This window comes from Fulmarus glacialis, unplaced genomic scaffold (genome assembly GCF_000690835.1).
Source record: "Fulmarus glacialis isolate BGI_N327 unplaced genomic scaffold, ASM69083v1 scaffold5800, whole genome shotgun sequence".
Lineage (NCBI taxonomy): Eukaryota > Metazoa > Chordata > Aves > Procellariiformes > Procellariidae > Fulmarus > Fulmarus glacialis.
This window is the reverse complement of record NW_009185721.1, coordinates 72,610-93,467: the sequence shown is the minus strand read 5'-3', so window position 1 is coordinate 93,467 and position 20,858 is coordinate 72,610. Positions and strand designations below refer to the sequence as shown.

Here is a 20,858-nt window from a genome sequence, read left to right as displayed (position 1 = left end):
AGAAAGGAAAAGAGTGAGGAAGACACAATGCAGAAACAAAGAGATGGAAAACACAGTAGAGGTGAAACAAATACGGTAAACACAAACAGAAGAAGCAGTAGCAGTGCAGAGACTGGTACCTGAGAGACTCTGGTGGCTTCTGCTAAGAACTTCTTCATTTCCTCTTCAGTGAACACTACATTCATTGCAGACCCACTGTGAGAATGGCAAGGAAAACATGTCAGCTTCCCTCCCGACTTCAAGGGAGATATCAGAGTGTTAGACACCACAGCACAGGGTTGCCAACTACCTTTACATGACAGACTAGCCAAGCAAGCTCCTGACTCAAGCCACTTGCTCCACTCTTGACTGAAAGAAAGGCAGAGCTGATACCTAATGAACCTCCGTTATACTTTCCAGAGAAGATAGGTGACCTCCAGAACCATAAGGAAGAATCAAATAAAGAACCACGGTTGTGTAGCCTTAGCACTGCTGCCAAATCCCCTTTCTGACCCAAGCCTTTAAAGCTCCCCCTAAGCTGGAAGAGATGGCTAGTCAGCCAGATAGCCCCGCTAAGGACCCAGACATTCACCGTATGGGCAGGTTAGTTGTGAGCTCAGGACAAAACAGATGCTTTGCTCACGTTAGCCCAATTGCTCATCAGTGACAGATGAAGCGAGGAATGCAGAGGCCATTGGTGATGGTGTGACAGTGTAAATGCAGATGAAAATAGGCTGTTCTTTGCTGGCCATTTCGCTGTGCCCCTCCCCTACCGTCTTAGTCCTTAAGGGAGGGGCACAGCAGATACAGACACTATCTGAAAGCTACTTTGAAATGTAGCTGTCAGTAGCATCAGAGAGGGGGATTTGGGAGAACATGGGGTCGAGAGCCAGTGATTCAGGTCCCTTTTAAAGACAAGAATCTTTTAAAAAAGATGTTACATCGATCACTTCTACCACTGATGTTCAGCTTCCCCTTTGCTTTGGTGGGCAACGCCACAGAGGCTGTGGGGAAAAGTGGAGGAAGAATCTATACCACAAAATCAGTCACTTCAGCCTAAGATAAATAGACACAAGTACCTAGGTGATTATACTTACTGGACTACCTCTTCAGCTGATGTAAATCAATAGAGTTCAATTAAATCCTCGGACCTATGTCAGTTGCACCATTGAGGATGTGAGCTGGTGCACACAGTACATAACCGGTGGGGAAAGGCATTTAGTTTTCCAAGGCAACTGGCAAATATTAAAGGCCGTATCTGTTCAAAGGGTGAAGAAGTCTAGCTGTGGACTGCTGCTGTTCTGCAAATAGAGGCCAGATAGTGTGCTGTGCTAGGGCTTCTCACTTTCCATTTCCTCAAGTTTTACTTCTCCCTGAGGTCCCCCTAACCTCCACAAACAGCCCTTAGCAAATACTTATATGGAAAGGGCCATACTGAATTTAATACGGATGGGAACAACATGCTAAAAGAAGGATTTCCTAAAAATCTAGAGAATTACATCAGGAGCATCCTGATCTGAGTGCTGGTTTCCAACTTCGCTTCGCCACCCCACTGCAAGCTTCAGAAAAGTCACATTCAGCAGTCTCTTCTAAAGGATATTTCCTTGAGGGTTGAACATACAAGAAATCCTTCTCCTTTTCTTCTTTTTAAATAAAAAGTTGTTTGGGTTTTTTTTCTCTTCTGAAAATGAATATTGTGCCTCTTCATTTTGGTATGTGTCTCTTTTTCATATGAAAAGGATCCTGTCTCCAATTTATTTTCACGTGTGAACTGTGCCCAGCAAACTGCCTCTCTGTGCCTAGTCATCCAGCTATGAAGAAACTCCTCACAGAGAAGCGTGACCATTCAGAACGTGTGAGTTTGCTGTGTGTATGCGCTGGTGTAACTTCTTCAAAAAGTCTAGCTGTTAGAAATGTGTGGTTCTGTACAAAGTCTATTTAAAGAGAAGCAGCTGCCACACCATAGGGACATAAAACATGCCTGTAAGCAGGGAAGCTTAGCAAATAAGAAGCTGAATTGAAAGACGTGCTGTCATTTTCTGAAAACGGATGCCAATCCCAATAAATGGCCTCAGCATGTTCCCTTCTGTTTTTCCTGGTGGCAATCTTCTGCCTTAATTGTACAGGTAGTAATCTCAGGAACCTTAAGGAATATCGCAGATGGTTCATGGTTTTGGCCTTGAGATATGAAAAAGGTAATGCAGCTAAACAGACATTCTTATGATTATGTTCTACCTTTGATCTATGCCTGATGGACATAAGGGATCCATTGGCTTCCTTTATTGGTTTGAGCAGTTGTCCCACGTGTTAAGACGGGCAGCTTTATGCCACATGCATCTAGCATAGTGTTTTCCACATGTCCCCTGAAATTACTCTCCCTTGTCCCAAAGAGGCTGTTGTAGTCCATGAGCTCTGATGGTTGAGCCTTACCTCAGAACATAGGAAGGCCTCAGCAGACATGGGTAACTCACAGAGCTTGCAAATTCAACTGCATCTCTCTAAAGAAAGGGAGGAAAAACATGCTCTGAACAAGAAAATATTCTAAAGTCATATCAAAATTTCAACTCTAACTGCATTTGCACTTTACTAGCCATTAAGATTGGCAGGGGGGGGGGAAGTAGGGGACTATAGCCTGGGCTAAACGTAATACACGACTTCTTCGTTCCAGAGTTGTCATCTTCAGACCTTCCCTGTCCATAGAGCTTCACCAGGAAAAAAAAGCAGTGCCAACACATCTCTATTCCTTTGCAATCTCCACCAGCTAGAACAGTTTTCAAGGCCAGCAGGATAAACTAGAGTAGCCTGACACTGGTGCTAACTTTTGCTGGGTATATACCCCATGTTGTGTGAAGGTGATTTAAAGACACTTCCCTTCCAGTTTCCATCCCACTCCCAGTGGTGCTATAGGGATCAAAAAATTCCTCAACATCGGCAGTAAAAAACTGTCAAATGTCTTTGGAATCTTGAAATGTATCAGTAAGTCGGTCTCCCCTGAGCAGATGCTCATAACAATACCCAGCTACTTCATCGTTCCCAGATGCACATCCCGACTTACCAGGGTGCTGACTGCCTTCCAGGGAGCCTGGGCCACATGCAGCTCATCCAGAACAGCTGAGAATATGGAGCGATCTTCTGCCCGGTCAATCTGCAAAGGATTTGTGCCAAGGATCTTCACTCCACACTGGTGCAGTGGCACTGCCAAGTTATTGGGAATCTGCCCGCCTACAGAAATAATGCAACCACTGCATCCCTGTTGGCAGAGAGATAGGAGCACAGTCATGTCCAAGTTAGCTTAACATTAAGAGCTGTTATAACGAGGAATCCAATATTTAGATTACATCGCTTTTCACGTTGCTATGAGCAAAGACAGATCATAATTGTGCTGATCCAGAGGCACCCAGGCTGCAAAGTGTGATTCAGAGTGTGTAACCTCTCTAAACTAGCAATATTCTCCTTGATACCATGCAACAGACAGCAGTAACTTGAGGTCAAATTCCCTGGAAAACTAAAGAAATCTGCAGTGTTCACATGCCTTTTGACATCAAGCCAAGATTTTAACTTCTGCTAGAACCACAGACTGTTACCTTGTTTTCATGTCATGTTTTGGTGCTTCTGCTTTCCCAGTGAGGATAAGCACTGAGCTGACACATGCTCCCTTGCTTTGCAGAGGAAGGGCACTGAACTATGAAAACCTCACGCCCCACAACGAAACTCAAAACTCCACTCAGTGGGGTTAGGTCTCCCTCCCATGTTCTCCTACATATGTGAACATGGGGACCATCACTTCAACCGAGCATACTCCCACCCCCCTGCTGCAGCCTTTGGACACAGTAGCAGGAATAAACAAGATGTTTTAGGTCCCCTTTCTTTGTCAGTCTAGCTCTTCTGAGAAAACAGCTCACGGTCAGAGACTTCCAGAGTAGCAGACATTCATGCAAACTCTTTTTTACTACAGAGTTGCAAGGCAGAGACAATGGGAAACAACTGGAATGTTTTGGGGGTTTTGTTTTTGTTTTTGTTTTTTAATTTTATTTTTTTTTGTTATTAAGCAAACATCCTTTCCTAGCCCCAGATGCCAGCCTTTAAGGAGCGCTCACTGCTGACCCCTTGCTGGCCTGTACAAAGCAAAGCAGAGTCTAGTTGAACAGAGCCCAATCCATCAGACAGCCTGTGGTGGTAAATTACTCTGGATGCACTTAGCCCTTTATTTTAATTCATCCTCATTACTCCTGTTTAGCTCCTCATTTCTGATAGCATGTTCGATAGTAACAAGTATTTCAGCCAAACTGTCATATAAGCTCATTTCTACGCAGGTTATTTGCCAGTGCTTCAATTCCAGAAGCGGATGAAGTAGGACAAGTGGCACAGCATCCTCTAGCCACAACAGCACATTTCACGTTCATCACTGGGCGAACACAACATTTTAAGTGAGGAAATAATAAACAGCAAATAATAAGAGACAGGTGAGCTCACTTGCAAACACACATCCTTCTTCAGCTGCAAATATGGGCATTTGTTTTACATAGAAGCCATAATGCTTTCAAGTACAATCTAGTCTGGTGTGAAAATTTTCAGTAGTAAAAAAAGGCCTTAGAGTACCTGCAACAATTATGAGGATATGAATTATGTTTAGATTGTGTAATAATTGAGGGTAATTAAATAATGGGCACTTTACTTCCAGATTAAAGCTCGTGAAACTTTGCCCAAAGGAGAATCAGGCCCGCAGTACAGCTGTAGTGAAGGGCTCTTTTGAACCAAACGTGTTTTGCACAGTTTTACCCACCTTTAGCAAACGAGAAACGTAAATCAAGTGATCCATGGTTTGGCTCTATCTTTTAGAGTATCAATGTTCTTTTAATTAACAAGTGTGTTTTTCCTGAAGAAGGTGAGCCCCACTGGCCTTCCTGGAAGAGGAACTTCTTAATGAGGGATTTAAAGGGGTTTAGAATGGCACATCTGTAAGCTGAGAGCAGGATGGACTAGAGGTGACTAAGAAAAAACAGATGATAAATGCTAGTACAAACCCTGCTCAACTTTAATGTGGTTAATTTCCTACCATAATAAAAAGCCACTAAAAAAGTCTGGCACTTAAGCAGCACTTATTATCCCAAGGTCTACAAGATTATTATTTGCTGCTAATATAAAATGCTGGAGATATTTTTTCCTTTTCACCATGCAGACGCTTATGGGATGACATGCTGCTGCTGGCCAACAGCAACTATCTGAAAGAGCTTAGGCCAGGGAGTGAAAAATGCCTGATTAGTAGAGGGTGGAGCAAGGACAGAGGCTGTTTTGTGCCCACATGGGGTTGTCTCATGGCATCGGAGCTCGCCATCTCCAACTCAGATGAAAAATCTGTTCCTTACTGCTTCCAGACCCATCCAAAATACAGTACTTATCTCTAGTCCCTAGACACCTTATCATCCCACGTGGACAAGAATCAGACAGTGAATAAAGCAAAGCCCTTCTTGCAGCTTGGAATGGTTCCTGTTTGATAACAAGTCAGCCTAGCTTTGCTGCCAAGGTCAACCAACGTCTTAACCTAACCTCAACGTATTTGAAATGCGAATGTCCCGGCTAACAGCTTCTCTTCGGCTGCCGCTTATTTCTTCCTTTAAAACAATTCTAGTCACTGAGCCTCTAAAATCCAAATACTGCCTGCATCAAAGTTGGGATGGTATTAGGAACTCCAGCCCCAAGGAGGCAGAGGGGATGGCTTATTCAAACAGACAGCAAAGAATTATATACTCATTTTTACTCAAAAACAACCATAAATTGAGACCCAGCTGCTGCTTACTTCTTCCTTTAAAAGTCTGCTGTTATTTCCCAAAGCATGCTCTCATCCAAAGAGCAGCCCACCGCCCCGCTAGGGAACAGGACCGCTCCACTGAGAAATGTGGGCAGACAGAAATGGACCACTGCCTATCCTGTTGTCATCGGCCGTATTTTAATTATAAAGAAAATTAATAACATCCCTGCTGTTAGATATCTTTAAAATATAGGCTATACATAATCTAGTGAAAGAAGCCTAGAATTATTTTCCTCTTTACAACAAAAATCACTCTTTTTATTACTGCCTTGCTTTTATGTCATTAGTAATAAAGTTGGATTTTCTTTTTCCCTGAATTTGAAAACAAATTAGACCATTAAAATTGTACCTAAGAGCCTCCTTTAGTTTTATGAATTGTTTCAGAATGATCCTAGAAACTGAAAAAGAATCAGAAGAGGCCCTCAAGCAGACAGATATTAAAATAAAAAGGGAACATCTTCTCTGGAAACAAAAAGCCAATAAATCTGAGGGAAGGAATTTTTTTTTTTTTTTTAAATTATTGGCCTCATAGACTGCCACCTAACTTTGCACATTCACAGTAAATTAAACTTCCCTCCAAAGCCAGGCTCTGTTGTGCAGAGCTCAGTCTCCAGTGAGTCAGAGTGGCTGTGAATGTCGACTGGAGAGGGAGAGGTAAAAGGGGACACAAGGGAGAGAAAGAGAAGGGACAGCTGAGTACGTCCCTGGGATAGACCACGCGAAGCTGTGAGCAGCTCCTGGTAGACAGGTTCCAGCCCCCTCAGTCTCGTTAGTAACTTCGCTCCTCAATGTAGTCTAATTTGTCTAATCAGAAAAACTGGGAAAAGTCAGCACACCTATTTATTTGAGCTTAATACTTGCCCAAGGTTTGCTGCTAATCCTAACAACGTTTAGGGAGTTGATGTATCATCTCTTCTGAGGGCAAAGGGTTGTATCCATTGTTTGCTGATGGTTTTACCTACAATTTGCCAATGATCCAGGACTTTTCAGAGTATCTGCCACTGTTCATTGTACGTTGGAACACTAGAGGAGGCTAATGAGCAAGAGAGTTTAAAAGATCAGTCTGAAATCATGGCATTATTCATGTTTTGTACGTGAAGCTGGGAGAGATGGTTATCTGCAGGACTGGTGAGGGATCTCAGAATCAGACCCTGAACTTTTAACTTGATCGTTTCCTCAGGGACTGATTTCCAACTGCATTTGCCTGAGGAAGTATTCTGTTAACAGGATATTAGCATTTGGCTCACTCATTTTTAAAAAAATGACATATAGCAAATAACGTTTTAGCCTACACTCTGCTGAAGGCCTGGAGTCTGTCCCCAGGTCTGCCTATGTCCTTTTGCATGACACTCTACAGTCTCTCTACTGCTCAGACACTAAGTTTCCCTACTTGCAAATTAGGCATAATGATACCATTCCCCGTTGTCACTACTTAAGAAAAGTGTTCTAAAACAGCTGAGTATTTATTATTCATCTCAGGATTTATTAGACAGCACAACCCTAACTATGGATGTTTAGGCTCAGACCCTGATGGCTTTAACACCTCCAGAGCAAACATCAAATCGGTTGTTTTCATATCCTAGTCAGACTACCATAACCCTCTGCAAACTCCCAGCATCTCTCTTCTCCCCTTTTTATTCCCACCTCCTCAGCTCCTGCTGCCTCCTCCCTGTCCCCTCTCCTCTCACCATCACTTTTTGGTTTACTTCACAAGCAGGACAGGCTAAAAACATGCCCAGAAGCATGAGCACAGTCCAGCTGATAAGCATGGCTGGCTGAGCTGGGGAAATTGCCAGAGCGTCCTTCCCCTTCAGCTCCGGGTACCACAGGATGCTGCTATTAGACCTTGAGATCTGCAACGCCTCCCATCATAAGCAAGATCAGCCTATGGACTGAGAAGCATGACTTCAAACTCACCAAACCCTGTTGTGACAAGCAGGATAATGCAAGCTTCAATATGTATGCATTATTCTTTTCGCATATTTTTCTTATCCAACTTGCTAATTACTAGCACTACGTGTTTAAATGAGTAGTTGCTCTCTCATCACCTATCTCTACCTTCTCTTTGATCCTGCAGTAATTAGATGCTGTGTTTCATCAGTGTTATTTGTCTGACAAACTGTCACACCAGTTTCCTCCACGCCCCAAGTTCAGAAGTTCAGTTTTGGTTAAGTAAACAAGAGTTCAATGTTTATAGAGCTGAGCCTCATGGATCATCCTAAAGCATTCAAAAGTCAGCCTTTAAGACACCAGAGAGCCACCAGAGTCTTTTGGCCTGTCCTAAATCTATGCTTTCCAGTAGCAGTCTCTGTTTTTATGACAATTTAAAGAAGAAGTAAAACAACATAAACAAATAGGAAAGTATGAACATGCAATCTAAAAATGGTCCTAGACAGTATTTTGCAAATGGTTTAAGAATAGCGCCTAGAGACTGGGACTTGAGTTCTGATGTGCTTTTGCTTGATTCCAAATTTGGGAATGATCAAAATATAGCCAGGTTATAAAACCATTTTAGAAACTTGCACCCATTCACAAAGGAGATGAGCTCAAATCGTCATATACTGGGAAAAAGAACCAAGAAAAATCGTAAGTTTAACAGGACCTGGGTTCTGCAAAGTCCCTTCAGCAAGTTACAGGGCCAACTCACACTGAATTTCAAGGGAGAAAGTTCCTGTAAGCACCTTTGAAAGCCTCAGCCACAAATCCAAGATGAGTGTGTTACTGGTTCCCGACCTGCCTGCCTGCCTGCTGGACCACATCCACCACATCGCCACTGTATTGCAAAGCCAAAACTGCAAGTTCTTGAGCACACGTTAGCGTTATGCACATAACCTGTTCTACTGCTTCAGGGGGAGTACTTGTGCTTAAAGTCAAGGATATGCTTAAGTGCTAAAGCTCAGCACCGCAAGGGCAGAACAATTTGCACGATAAATGACTGTGCAGCAAATTAAATCTGCTTGTAAATATTGCACAATATGGCATCTTGCAAAATAATTTAATATTTATTTGGCATTCATTATTGAACAGTCTGCTAGGAACATCAACGATGTGTAAAATGCAACATCGGGATCCAAACCTAACAGCTTTTGCTAGCAAGCTCTCCCCCCTCGTCTCCAGCTGCTCTGCCAAAGCAAGCCAGTGACATGAATTTTGAAAAGTTTGGCTTGCTTCATGGCTTTTTATTGTGCTTCTGCTTTTCTTTACCTCATATTGGTGGATGTCCAGGATCCTTTCCAATGACAGCTCCTCAAAGTACAGTCTGTCACACTCATCAAAATCTGTGCTCACTGTCTCCGGGTTGCAATTCACTACGACGGTCTTGTTGCCAAGCTGACGCAGCGTGCGAATACTGGAGACAGCACACCAATCAAACTCCACGCTGCTGCCTGCCAGGAGACAGAAAAGTAGGCAAGGAAAGGAAGAATGCTGAGAAGAAAACATAAACAGACGTTCTCAGCACGCAAGCTTAAAAAAGAAAAAGAAAAAAACCCCAGCATTGCCTCCTGTCAGCTCAGAGCAAGAAATCTAATCGTCCTCCCATGGAAACTAATCATCCACAAACGTGAACCTCCAAGCACAACAGGTAAGTTGGCTCAGCTGCTCAGGAGTGACAGGCCTCTATAACACGTCTGTCATCCTGCGCACATAAACATTCATGTCTGCTCTTGCTGCCCATCCAGCTACTACTGCCGCCCAACCAACGCGCTTTGAGATAAACTTAAGAGGCAGAAGCTTAGAGGTGACCAAATTGAGCGCCCATTATTATAAGACAGGGCTGTTTACTCCAGGAAACACAAAGCATTTATACAGATGTCATTTAAAAACCAGAAGACTGAAGTGTTTTTTACCTTCCGGAAGAGCAGAGTATGGCTAACCCAACAACAGAAAAATTACAACTCAGTGGGTTTGACCTTCCTGTGTGCTGACTCTAGATAAGGCAAATCAGTAGAACACCACTTTTAGAGCCACACTGCGATCCTTTTATCGTGGTTTAAAGGCCACAGTGACTACGGCAACACTGTGGGGCAAGCATGTCCTACTGTCCTGAACCCTGAGTAAGCAGTGTGGCCACCGCTAAAGGATAGAGGCACAGAGGGAGTCACCCGGTGCTCGGGTGAGCACCAGGAGTTGGTGCTCGGTCTTGGGCAAGCGGCAGGACTTGGGCAACGCTGCAGGCTTCAGGCAACGCTGGAGTCCAGACTTGCGCTAACAGCTACTGTCCCATAAATTTCTACACTCGAACATCTAAGAGGGGTACCATAAACAGAGAATGATGCATATTAAAAAACATCATTAAATGGTTATGCTTACAGTCTACGACAAAACCTTGGCCTCATCATGATGTGTCCACAGTCATTACATGATCGTTAACCACTGATACAATTATTTTTATATGTAATAGTGTGACAAAACATATTGGAAATTCAGGCTGTGCTTAATTGCTGCCTCCACCACCTAGTCACAAACAGAGGGCTGTCACAGGTCACTCACTGACAGGCACACAATTTATCTCCCTACTTCTGTCAAACAGGCACCTCAAAACATGCCTAGGCCTCAGCTAAAAACCCACAGAAAAAAAGAGGGAAATCAAATCTGAAACTGGATGTTTCCCAGAGGGTCACCAGATGCTCGCTCACTTTCCGTATTCCACTTCCATTATTCAGGTATTCTTACACACATAAGAAACCTCAACTTTGGGACACAATGGTTATCCGGAGTCCCCATCCGACTGCTTTAGATACAACCTGGGAAAACAGCTGAACACTTGTAGGTATTTTCCAGCCACATCCAGTAATGGTCATGTACAAACAGTGGGAAAAGGGAAAACAGCAAATAATTAGTAATACTAGTAATGACTGTTATAATATAACCAGACACTGCTCCTCAGAAGATAATTACTACATCAACGCAGGCATGTTTTTGAACTCACTTTCAGGTTTCAATCATGTTAAATCTACGTGCACACCTTAAAATTTACAGAGCACTCTGCTGGTCCACACAGTTGGTGGAATAGCTTATTTATACTGCTTTCAGGGCTGACTCTCACACAAACAAAACCCCCTCCCAGGATAGGAGATAACCTCCTGGCAGCAAGTGAAGAGCAAGCATCGCCTTGAATATCTGAGCGATACCCCACGGAGCACAGGTCACGCTGCGGCTCAGGCTCTCGGTGAGCCAGAGGCCTTTGCGCGTGCATGAAAGGTGCATCAAAGCAAGCTCTGAAGTTCAAGAGTGTGCAACCGTACCGATTCACATCATGTTTCTGTTTGGCATATTAGTTAACAAGAAAACGTCAAAAAAAAGACACTTCAGTTTGGATAATTTTCTTTTTAAATACAGAACATAGCATGACTTTTGAAATGACCTCACACTTCCCCCAAATAATTTTATTTCTTTGCAAAACTGTCAACATATTCAAGATTTTCCTGTAATGTATTTCAAAATATTTTCAAATAAAATTCATAATCTAAAACTCAGTTTTCACAAAGGAAATAAGAATCTTGTTAAAAAAAAAAAAAAAGGTCACATGTTTAACTTCCATCCAAATCATTAGCCCTTTCTGACCTGTTCCTGTTTTGTAAATGTAAATCCACAAGGAACATTAAGTTGACCCCACTGAATTATAATTACAATTCTGAAAGCATAGAGACAAAGCACGCTGCTTACTTGCCTTCAAAGGATAACAAAAGGGAAGAAAAAAAAAAAAAAAAAAAAAAAAAAAATCCACTTGGGTTTTACCCCTTGGAAAAAAAAAAAAAAAATCTTTTAGAGGTGCAAGCAATGGTTTCCTTTAGCACCCTTTATTTAATTGCAACCTCTTCCAAAGATTGTCTTGATCTAATCAAAGCTACAAAACAGGTAAGACCAAGATCAGACCTGTATGGCTAATCTAAGCAATTAGGAGTCTCAGGTGAACAGTGCAAAATGTATTCACATACATTCGATCAAATTACTAAACAACACTCCTGTTTATGTTCATTTTTTGTAACTATGCTCCACAGCATGTTGACTGGCAGAAGCGTTCACGAAAAATAAGCATAATCATGGAGCATTCCTCTCTATTTCACTCATCTCAACATTCACACTGGAAACTGAGTTCAAAAAGACACATCCTACAAACAGCAACAGGAGTGTAGCACGTGACCTGTCCATCCAAGCAAAACAAATGGATGCAGTTCTAAATTTCAGCTTTCAAAAACCATCACTGCTACTTGTGAGATGCAGAGCAAAAATATCTCTGAATAACAAGCAATTTTTTTCTTGTCAATAATTGCAAGCTATTTGGAAGGATCCGTGACAAGAAAAAGTGAAAGTCATCATATACAGAATTAAGCAGTCTGTCTACCCAATACTCATAGTTACAAGGAAACTCTTATGCCACAATCATTGGAGTGGGCTGAAAAAACAGCATACAGAGAACTGCTTATACAAAAGTAGCTGAAGATATCAAAATATTTCCATAGTCACCTATACTTACAGTAGTAAAATGCGTAGTATATAACAACATAGTCATAAGCTGGCAGTAAACATGTAAGATAGGTGTTGCAGCAACAAACTTCTACACAAGGTATCAGGTTCTCAAGGCCCTAACGTGTGACAAAGTAAGGTTAAAAAAACCACTGTGGAAATCACAACTAAGTGACATGCTCTTCAGTTTCAAGTGAAAAGTAATAAAATTCTCCTGTTTTTTCCAGGGCGTGAAATGAAGTCTCCAAGCAAGTGTAAAAGGCAAACCTTGTGTTAGGAATTGATGTCCTGTGCACTGTGCTCTGGAGGGTTTTGTCACCATATGAGAAGAGGAACAAATGAACCACAAGAATATCCAAGGAAGGCTCAAGGGTGCAAGGAGAACAGAAGAGTTGTAAGAAAGATTTACCTATGTGATACGGTCCACAGCCCAACACCATCACTCCACAGTCATCAAATTTTACATCGTGTTCCTGAGAAAGGAGAGAGAACAGTCATTAGGATCTGTACTCCACAGCACCTAACTCCATGCTTTCCAGAATAAACAGTTTCTGGTGCTCAGCCCATATCCAACAGTCTGATCCTTCAGGGCTCAAGTCTGATCTCGTTTACTGCAGTGTAAAACAAGTGCAACCCTACTGGAATTAGTGGTGCTGCACCCAAACCAAAGGACACACAGCACCTCTGATTTGGCTATTCGAGCAGCCTAAGGAGCTGTTAAGTTTCACATAAAAATGAATGCTAGGATGAGATGAGTGAAATATGAGTTCTGTATTCCCAGCACCTGACCTGTGCACAGAGGATGCAAGTACAGGCGATATAGGACAGGATCATAACAACACAGGGGCATTAATACTAAATGCACTGGATCAGTATTTGAGCAAGAGAAAGTTCCAGGCCTGCTATAAGGGGATTATATGTAACACCATCCAAAATAATTGCTACAGAGACCGAGACATCTGCAAGATCTCCAGAAATAACGCAGCATAGGGGAAAGAGATCAAACCAGACAGCAATGAGACTGTTGTTTCCGAGTGTGCCTACCTGCCCGTTGTACGTGAGGTAGAGATAATTAGTTACCGCTGGGTATTCGGCTGCCAGTGTGTCGATCTGTACGGGGAAGAAGAGGAGACATTGTGACTTGGCCAGTGCAAGATCTTTCTTACATGCAGGTGTTTTGGGGTTTTTCTTTTCCTTCTTTCCTTTTCTATGCCTATTTCTGTCCTATTATTTTCCCACCATGTCTTTCCTCAAAAAGAGGTGATCTGAACTGTCATACGTTGGCAGCGCAGCATATGCCCGGCCTTCCCCCCAGACCTTACAACAGGAGAGTCTACCATCTCTTTCTAAGCTGCAGTTTTAGCTCCTCATCTCTTTGATAAAACACCTTCACAGCCCAGGAACTTTCCCCATCCATCCCTTCTTGCCGAGGCCCTCATTCTCTAGTTAGTTTGGCAGCATTAATTACACAGATCTCCATTCCTCCAGGTCTTCTGTCCTCTTTAGCTGTGCTGTCTGGAATCTTCACGTTATACTCTTGACCCCACCTTACTCCCACACTGAATACAAACATGCACACAATATCACTCTGAGATCACGCCAAGTAGCAGCCAGCAGTGCAAGTACTACGTATTTATGTGACAATATAACTCATGCTTTGATAATTAAATGGTACACAAAGCAAGAGTGATTTTCAACCACCCCTTATATGTAGTTTTCAACAGTTTCTTATGTAATTAGGCTGTTCACAAACTATTTGTACAACTACTTATTGCATGTTATACATGGTAACTAGTCCATCTAGGTCCCCAGCAATTGCTGAAGTTCCCTGAATGAACAGCTGAAACATTTCTACACAGAATACTGGACAGGGAGCAGTATTAAAGCAGTCCTGACGTGAATTTTTACATGCTATACCATTTAAAAATCTGTCCCAGTATTTTCAGGAATCCCCACTGGCTGTCCAAATCCTTGTGAATAATGAAGAATGTGACCTTACGTCATTAGCACTATGTAAGTGTCTGCTGCTCATTACTGTTGCTAATACTGCAACTTGTACTTCATGGCTCAAGAAGAAACATACGCTTTGAAGCCACAAATGCAGGCATAAGTAGAATGACCTTATTAAGGGTACCTTGGCACACAAATCGATCCAGCAGTGCCATATGCAGCTGAAAGAATGCAGTGCAAGACCAGGCACATTTCTGTGGGCCAGCTGAGGACACAGAAGGAAAGCAGCAGCTGGGGAACAGAAGGAGATTTGGCACCTGGAATTGGGCCTGAGGATACAGATGGGCTCTTTCAGAAACATTGAGTGGTTTGGGTTGGGTTCCCCCCCCTGCCCTTTAAGGACAGAAAAACAGCTGGTGGCAGTTTAATACCAACATACCTTAAATGCAGCAGCAGAACACCTAGCAAAGCACTCCTGACACTGCCATGAATACTAGATGAGCTCATTACGCTCGTGCTATCACAGTGAATAGCAAATGAACCCATAACAATAGGACACTTCAACTAAAGTATTACCCTGTAAAAAGTTACTACCAAGAGGAAAGACATATTACATTTTTCATGGTCACACCATGGTGGGCCAGCATTCTCAGCCTTTTCCTGAAGCCAGATAGCTCCGTTTCCCCCTCAGCCACACAGAATATGAACAAGAATATTCCGAGTCTCTTTTTGGGGTTGTTCATGTCATTACATTGATACCTGCAGTGCAGAAGTAACAGCTACATGGGTGAAATTTGTTCTCTAATGTCAATGTCAAAACTCCCATGGATGTTAACAGAGCCAGGGGTTCTACTTTGCTTACCTCAGCTGTTTCTAAGGACATGGAGGTCTCCTGCTCCTTGCACTCTTGGAAGCCCCCACCACGAACAGCGATGTTTCTCACGTACCTGTTTCACCCAGGGCACTATATTCTTCCTCAGTCTCAGCTGACGGCACTGGACTTCAGTCAGCCTCAGGCATTTCCCAATCTGTTTGTCTGAGAACCCAATCTGCTTGGCTCTCCTCAGTGTCTCTTCTGGAACTGTTTCACTGGGATTAAATAACAAAAAGACCTTGGCATGAGGCTTTCTAGGAATACTTAGAAGATATATGAGTGTTTGTGTCTCCCATACTGCATAGAGTTGCTATAGGATCATGCACGTAAAGGCAAAAAAAGGAAGAAGACCCAGCTAAGCTATGCAATCCTCATACATAAAAGATCTTTTCTGCACTGGATGCTCCCCACAAACACCTATGAGGTAAAATCTACAGGCAGACTACTGATGCTAGGAAGTGAAACTTTCTTTCCTTGCATTTTTGAGAGAGGAATGAGTGACTCATCATGAGGTCCATCATCTCCCAGGCAGCATTCTCCACCAGGCTAGTACAAGGTCACCATATCCACAACGTATGGTCATTTACCATTACAGCCTCCATAGAGGACCTGCAGTGATTCCTTTCTTGGATTCAGTATCCCCATATCTCCATGCCCACACTTTAACTCAATCTCTCCCTTACATTCCTCCTCCCAGTCTAAATTTTAAAACACAGGCCTCACCAGACTAAGCTGGATCAATAATTATGTATGTACTCACATCTTCTGCCTCTCGTGGCGGCCACCCACTCCACACAAAGGCATCAAAGTCCTGAAGCTCTGGGATAATTGTCCCCCGACCCTGCCGAGGTGGGGGACAACTTGCCTCAAAACAGTACAATTTGTCCCAAACAAGCCCTTCTTTCTGTGGTTGAGGATCCTCTGTCCACCTTCAGAAATGGCCAGTCTTTTGAAAACGCATCTGACTTCAGAGATAGATAGTAGAAATGACCTTCAGAGGCTCACACGCAAGGTAGGTTTTTCCTTCTGACAGTCTGAAGTATACATTTTCCACATAATTTGTGCTGCTTCTTTTATTATGAAAAAGGGTAGAGGGGGATAGACAGGGTAAAGCAGGGACACCTTTTTTGATTTCATATTTGCAGTCAGGGTCTCTCAATACTTCCATATGTTCTTGTTCTCCTGGTTTTGCTTTTTAGGAGTCCCAGGTTTTGCTGTTTATTTCAAATACGTTGCTTTCCCCGGCCATCTCTGCAGCTCAACAGTTTCTTGCCCATTTTGCTTTTGATTTTTTCATCTTCTCCATTCCCCCTTTATTCCCACCACTTTTTTCTCTCCCTATCTTTGTTCCACTTTGTTTTGATTCCACCTATAGCCCTGATAGTTTCTGCCTGTGTCTGTTTCTAAGCTACCTTTTCTAAGCTTAGCTTTTGCAAAAACATAAAAAAAGCCTATGTATTTTTATCAGCACTTCTGCTTTTCATCTTTATTGCCAAGAGCATCCTTGCCTGCCCAATAAATCAATATTTTATGAGCAAGCAAGCTCTGAATCAGGAAAAAGGAAATGATTAACAAACAAGCAATTTTCCTAAATCACAGCCTTTGAATTATGTCCTTTGCTCGATGGTATTTTTAAATAAATAGCATTATGTTATTTGAGTGGGAGGAGAGGGGTAAGGCCGCTTTATTGGAATGCGTAAGAGTGTCATTGGATTGGATTTTCCACTCTGGCTTAGGCACGGAGCAGCTCCGCTGCCCTCGGTGAAGTCAGGCTAGCGTAAAACAGGTGAGAGTCACAGGAGTGTCACACCAGCTGTTCTGAGAGCAAACTGGGGACCAGAAGCTTTTGGGTTCACATCCCTGGGCAGGGAGTTTTCCTCTATGAATTCCCCAGTGCCACCTCTCCTTCCCCTGCAACATGAGCACTGCGTGCTCCGCCTGCCTACAAGGGCACAGCAGACAGCTCGTGAGTATTTGCAGAAAGGAAGCGCTCAGCGTAGCTGCCATCTTCTGCCCTGTCTCCCAGCCTGGCACTAACAACCAGCCTGCTCTGCCCTCGGGGGACTCCAGGCAGGAGTACCACCTGCACCCTTGATCTTCTCCACAACCCTCCACCACATCACCCTTCTTACTCCAGCAGATCCTGCTCTTTGCTAGTGTCAGAAGGAAACAGTCCTGCCTAATCCAGCAGGCTGAGCTCCCCAGGTTTTGGATTTAGTTCTGGGTGCGGAAAGACTTCCCAAAATAAGATCCTCTTTGCAGCACCGCAGTAGTTACATTAAAGCCTGCGGTTTCCATGCACTAACTCCTCCACTGCAAAACTCCTCTGCTTCTCCTCAGCCCTTTCTACTTTCTGATCTCAGCTCAGAGGCAGGACTTCTTGCATGAACTGTGAATGCCAGAACTGAAGGGTGTTTTACGGGAGGAAACACAGCAAGCAAAATCTGCCAGTTCTCTGGCAAAACAGATGCTAGCCGTCGCCGACTATTAGGAAGAACGCAACCACATTAGATTTCTTTCCCAGATTCAGCATTCCCTAAGTACAAGTGAGCAGATCTGATGACCCCAAGAAAATGAGCCTGTTTCAGCGCAGTTTGCGTCCTTGCTCTCCCTCCCTTCTGCCTCAGAAACACACATAGCTGGCTGTCATTTGGTTACTGACAGAGAAAGAAAATTGCCTTCATTTTCAGCTTGTTTCAATTCAGGTTTTTTGTATCTCATTATAACAGTATCATTCATCGTCATCCCCCCCAGCAGGGTGGGTAGAAGAGAAGCAGTGATTATTTGGCGACATGATTCATTTGCCTTGGGCTAGCAGCTTAAATTAGGTTAGGACACTTACTAATCCATGCAAAAAGGTAACCAGTTTTGTACAGGACAACCAGTGTGCAAGAGAAAAGCTGAGTACCTACAGGGGAAATGAAACTATGCATTTTTTCCTCTGCTACTCCAATGCATGATAAAGAAAAGATAAAGAGATGTAGCTTTCAATGTGCCTAATAAGAAAGATGCGGTGGGAACCTCTATTCAAGCAGCACCTAGACAAGAAGGGTTTTCTCGCTGCCATGGAGGCAGCTTAATATGGAGGAAAGGCAGCCAGCTCACCACGAGGCAGGGAAGGTAGAACTGACAACCCAGCCCTTGGGGATGTAATGGTTTTGCCATTTAATATTTCACAGAAAATCGGCAAGAGTCAAACACCCAGCAGTGCTGCTTTCCAAGCACTTGAAACCAGAATCTACCACAAGATGAGAAATCGCCAAAAGCCTCTGAGGCAGCTCCCAGGGGTTTGGAGGCACGACCAGAAGAAGGGGCAGGCAGAGTAAGCCAGCAGAATTTTTCCACCATGTTTAAAGGGAACTGGATCAGAGAGCTGCAAACCCTCAGCACTGGTATGGAAATCAGGCTGCCTCTCTGCACGTACTGGACACATATCTTCGTACCTGGATAATTTCCATTTACTAATAAGGGTAATTTTTAGCATTTATATCTCAAGATTCATGGAAAGAATATAAAAAACCATGCAAACAGTAGGTAGGATGATGTTTCTCTTACAGATAGCAAAACTGAGACACACCGAGGTTAAGGGGTAATGATTTTTAAGATCCAGCATCGACCCAATTCTGTTCCTACCGCCTTTGCTCAAACACAGCCCTTTAGACTTGCTGGAGACACTAAAGCCAGCAAGAGCAGAATCAGGCTGATCTCTTTGAACGCTTCCAAGAACTCACCAGAAATCCAGCACTAAAAAGAGAAGAAAAAAAATCTCAGTTCTGGCTATTCCCAAACACATGACCCAGTCCTACATCACTGCCTCCCACTTTCCCCTGGAGCATCACTTACTCTTCAAACACAGAGCAAAAAGTCTTGCAAAGATTAAACTCCCTCACTGGTTTATAATCAATTCTGAAACAAGGGAAGATTAAGTGGCCATGATTCCAGACTCCTATAATGCTCCTTTTTCCTAACATTTCACCTTTGCAAAATGACAGTCAGAAGTTTTAGAGCTTCAAAACCAGATGATTAGACTTTTGCACACCGCCATCATTGTTTGGTGGCTGTTCACTTCCTCAGAGAGCTAAAGTCCTCTGCACATTTTGCAGTTTATAAACCATACAAGCCTTTCCCAAACCTTGCATGTGCCTCCGTTTCAGCTTCCAGTGTTGATTTGTTGTTGCTTTTTGTTTAAAATTCCACCCTGTCATCTTTGGAACTCCATCCCCTCACTTCTTCTTCAATAATAAACGATAAAAGGAAATGGAATAAATTCCCCTTAATGAGGAAATTTTCACCTGGCACAGAGGACCTGGGGAAATCTATTAACTGACTGGAGGAACGCTGGCAGCATCGCAATTATCAGGAGAGCCCGCTCGCTTCAGCACAGCCCTCTCTTCCACTTGACTGGCTTTTATCTGATCCACCAGTTTAAGAGTAATGCTAAATAAACGTGCCAGCAGAAAGCCCCAGCTCAACATGGGAAGAAGCACTCGTTCTTGTCTCCCAAATCAGGCTCTGATTCATTTTAAGTATGTTGTCAAGTTTATGCCATCCACATATTACTTAGGCGCACGTTAATGGGTCTTGATCAAAAAGATCAGGAATATTTTGTGAACTGAGGGCCAAAGGCTGAGCTGGGAGCGTTTGGGACACAACTATTTTGTCTGTTAACATCTGCCCTGTAAGCCCACAGGCTCACTCCTGCAGGTCACCTCTGGTTTATCTCAGCAGCTATTCATGTGATTTGGACACGCATGTAGGAGCTGCAAAGGTAAGCACACTCCGGCTCAGCCCACCAGTCTTGAACTCAGCCCCTCTATATCTGGAGGTGGATTTAAGCCCAGACTACAGTTTCGCTATGGCAAGCAAAGTGGACCGAAAGCAAGAAGTGCTGGAACCAAAATGCCTAATGCCCAATCCTGAGAGAGCTCTTCCTTTCTCAGTAGTCATAGACCTGGAGGGTTTCAAAAGCCTACTTGATTTCAGACTGGATTATGTACAAAGACATATTCTTCCTCTTTTCCTCATTTTCCTGCTCTGCTTCAAGGCTCCGAGTGGCTTCCTTGATTGCTCCTGATGTTTTTACAAGATTTTGAACATGCTACAATTAAAATAATGAGATCGGTGTATAAATTCTCTCCCTGCTTCTCTTCTCAAGGAGACAGATTGTTACTGTTTTTCCCCTCCTGAGAAACTCATGAGATGACTGACAAAAAGCTGTCAAAGGAGCGTTTAGGGAAGCAGGAGCTGTAAACCAACAAATCTCGCTCACTGAACAACTATCACTCCAACACACTGCATCTTTAACATTCAGATCCCTGGGTTAATAACTCTCATTGTGGACATCTTGATTTAAGTAACATGAACCTTACACTGTGCCCTGAGACCTAAATGACTCACACCTAGGATTAAGTGATGTGATGAAGCGGCAGCTCACACCAAAACACAGCCAAGAAATGGGTCATAGATGCTTCCTCAAAGCCTATTTTCTAGCCCTGGTAACAGAGAGCTTTGAGGTCTCTGCTGGGATGCCATGGTATGGACTCCCCTGCTTCTGGTATTGTACATACTGGTTACAGAGATTCCCCAATGGCTTTTAAAGGGCGATGCCTGTATATCCTCTGTATCAAGGAAAAAATGCATATTGCGTTTCTACAAATGTACACATGCTTTGAAAGAAAGTACAGCTGTGAAATTATCATCAATGGCTCTATAAGACAAATGAAAGCATCTTATGTCAGATCCACACAAAGCACAAACAACAGTGCTCCATAGCTGCTT

The 20,858-nt window shown here is 43.2% G+C and overlaps 1 protein-coding gene across 1 annotated transcript in view; it reads right to left on the bottom strand.

Annotated features, from left to right (window-relative positions):
• The window catches only part of CPS1 (carbamoyl-phosphate synthase 1, mitochondrial), a 92,324-nt gene that overhangs the window by 21,779 nt on the left and 49,687 nt on the right, over window positions 1-20,858 (bottom strand). The window contains exons 22-28 of the mRNA XM_009575904.1: window positions 15,154-15,295; window positions 13,301-13,366; window positions 12,666-12,729; window positions 8,993-9,174; window positions 3,035-3,229; window positions 2,410-2,477; window positions 120-195 (exon numbers count right to left, since the gene is read on the bottom strand). Coding sequence (XP_009574199.1) covers window positions 120-195; window positions 2,410-2,477; window positions 3,035-3,229; window positions 8,993-9,174; window positions 12,666-12,729; window positions 13,301-13,366; window positions 15,154-15,295 — 793 coding nt within the window. The remainder of the gene's footprint in view (window positions 1-119; window positions 196-2,409; window positions 2,478-3,034; window positions 3,230-8,992; window positions 9,175-12,665; window positions 12,730-13,300; window positions 13,367-15,153; window positions 15,296-20,858) is intronic.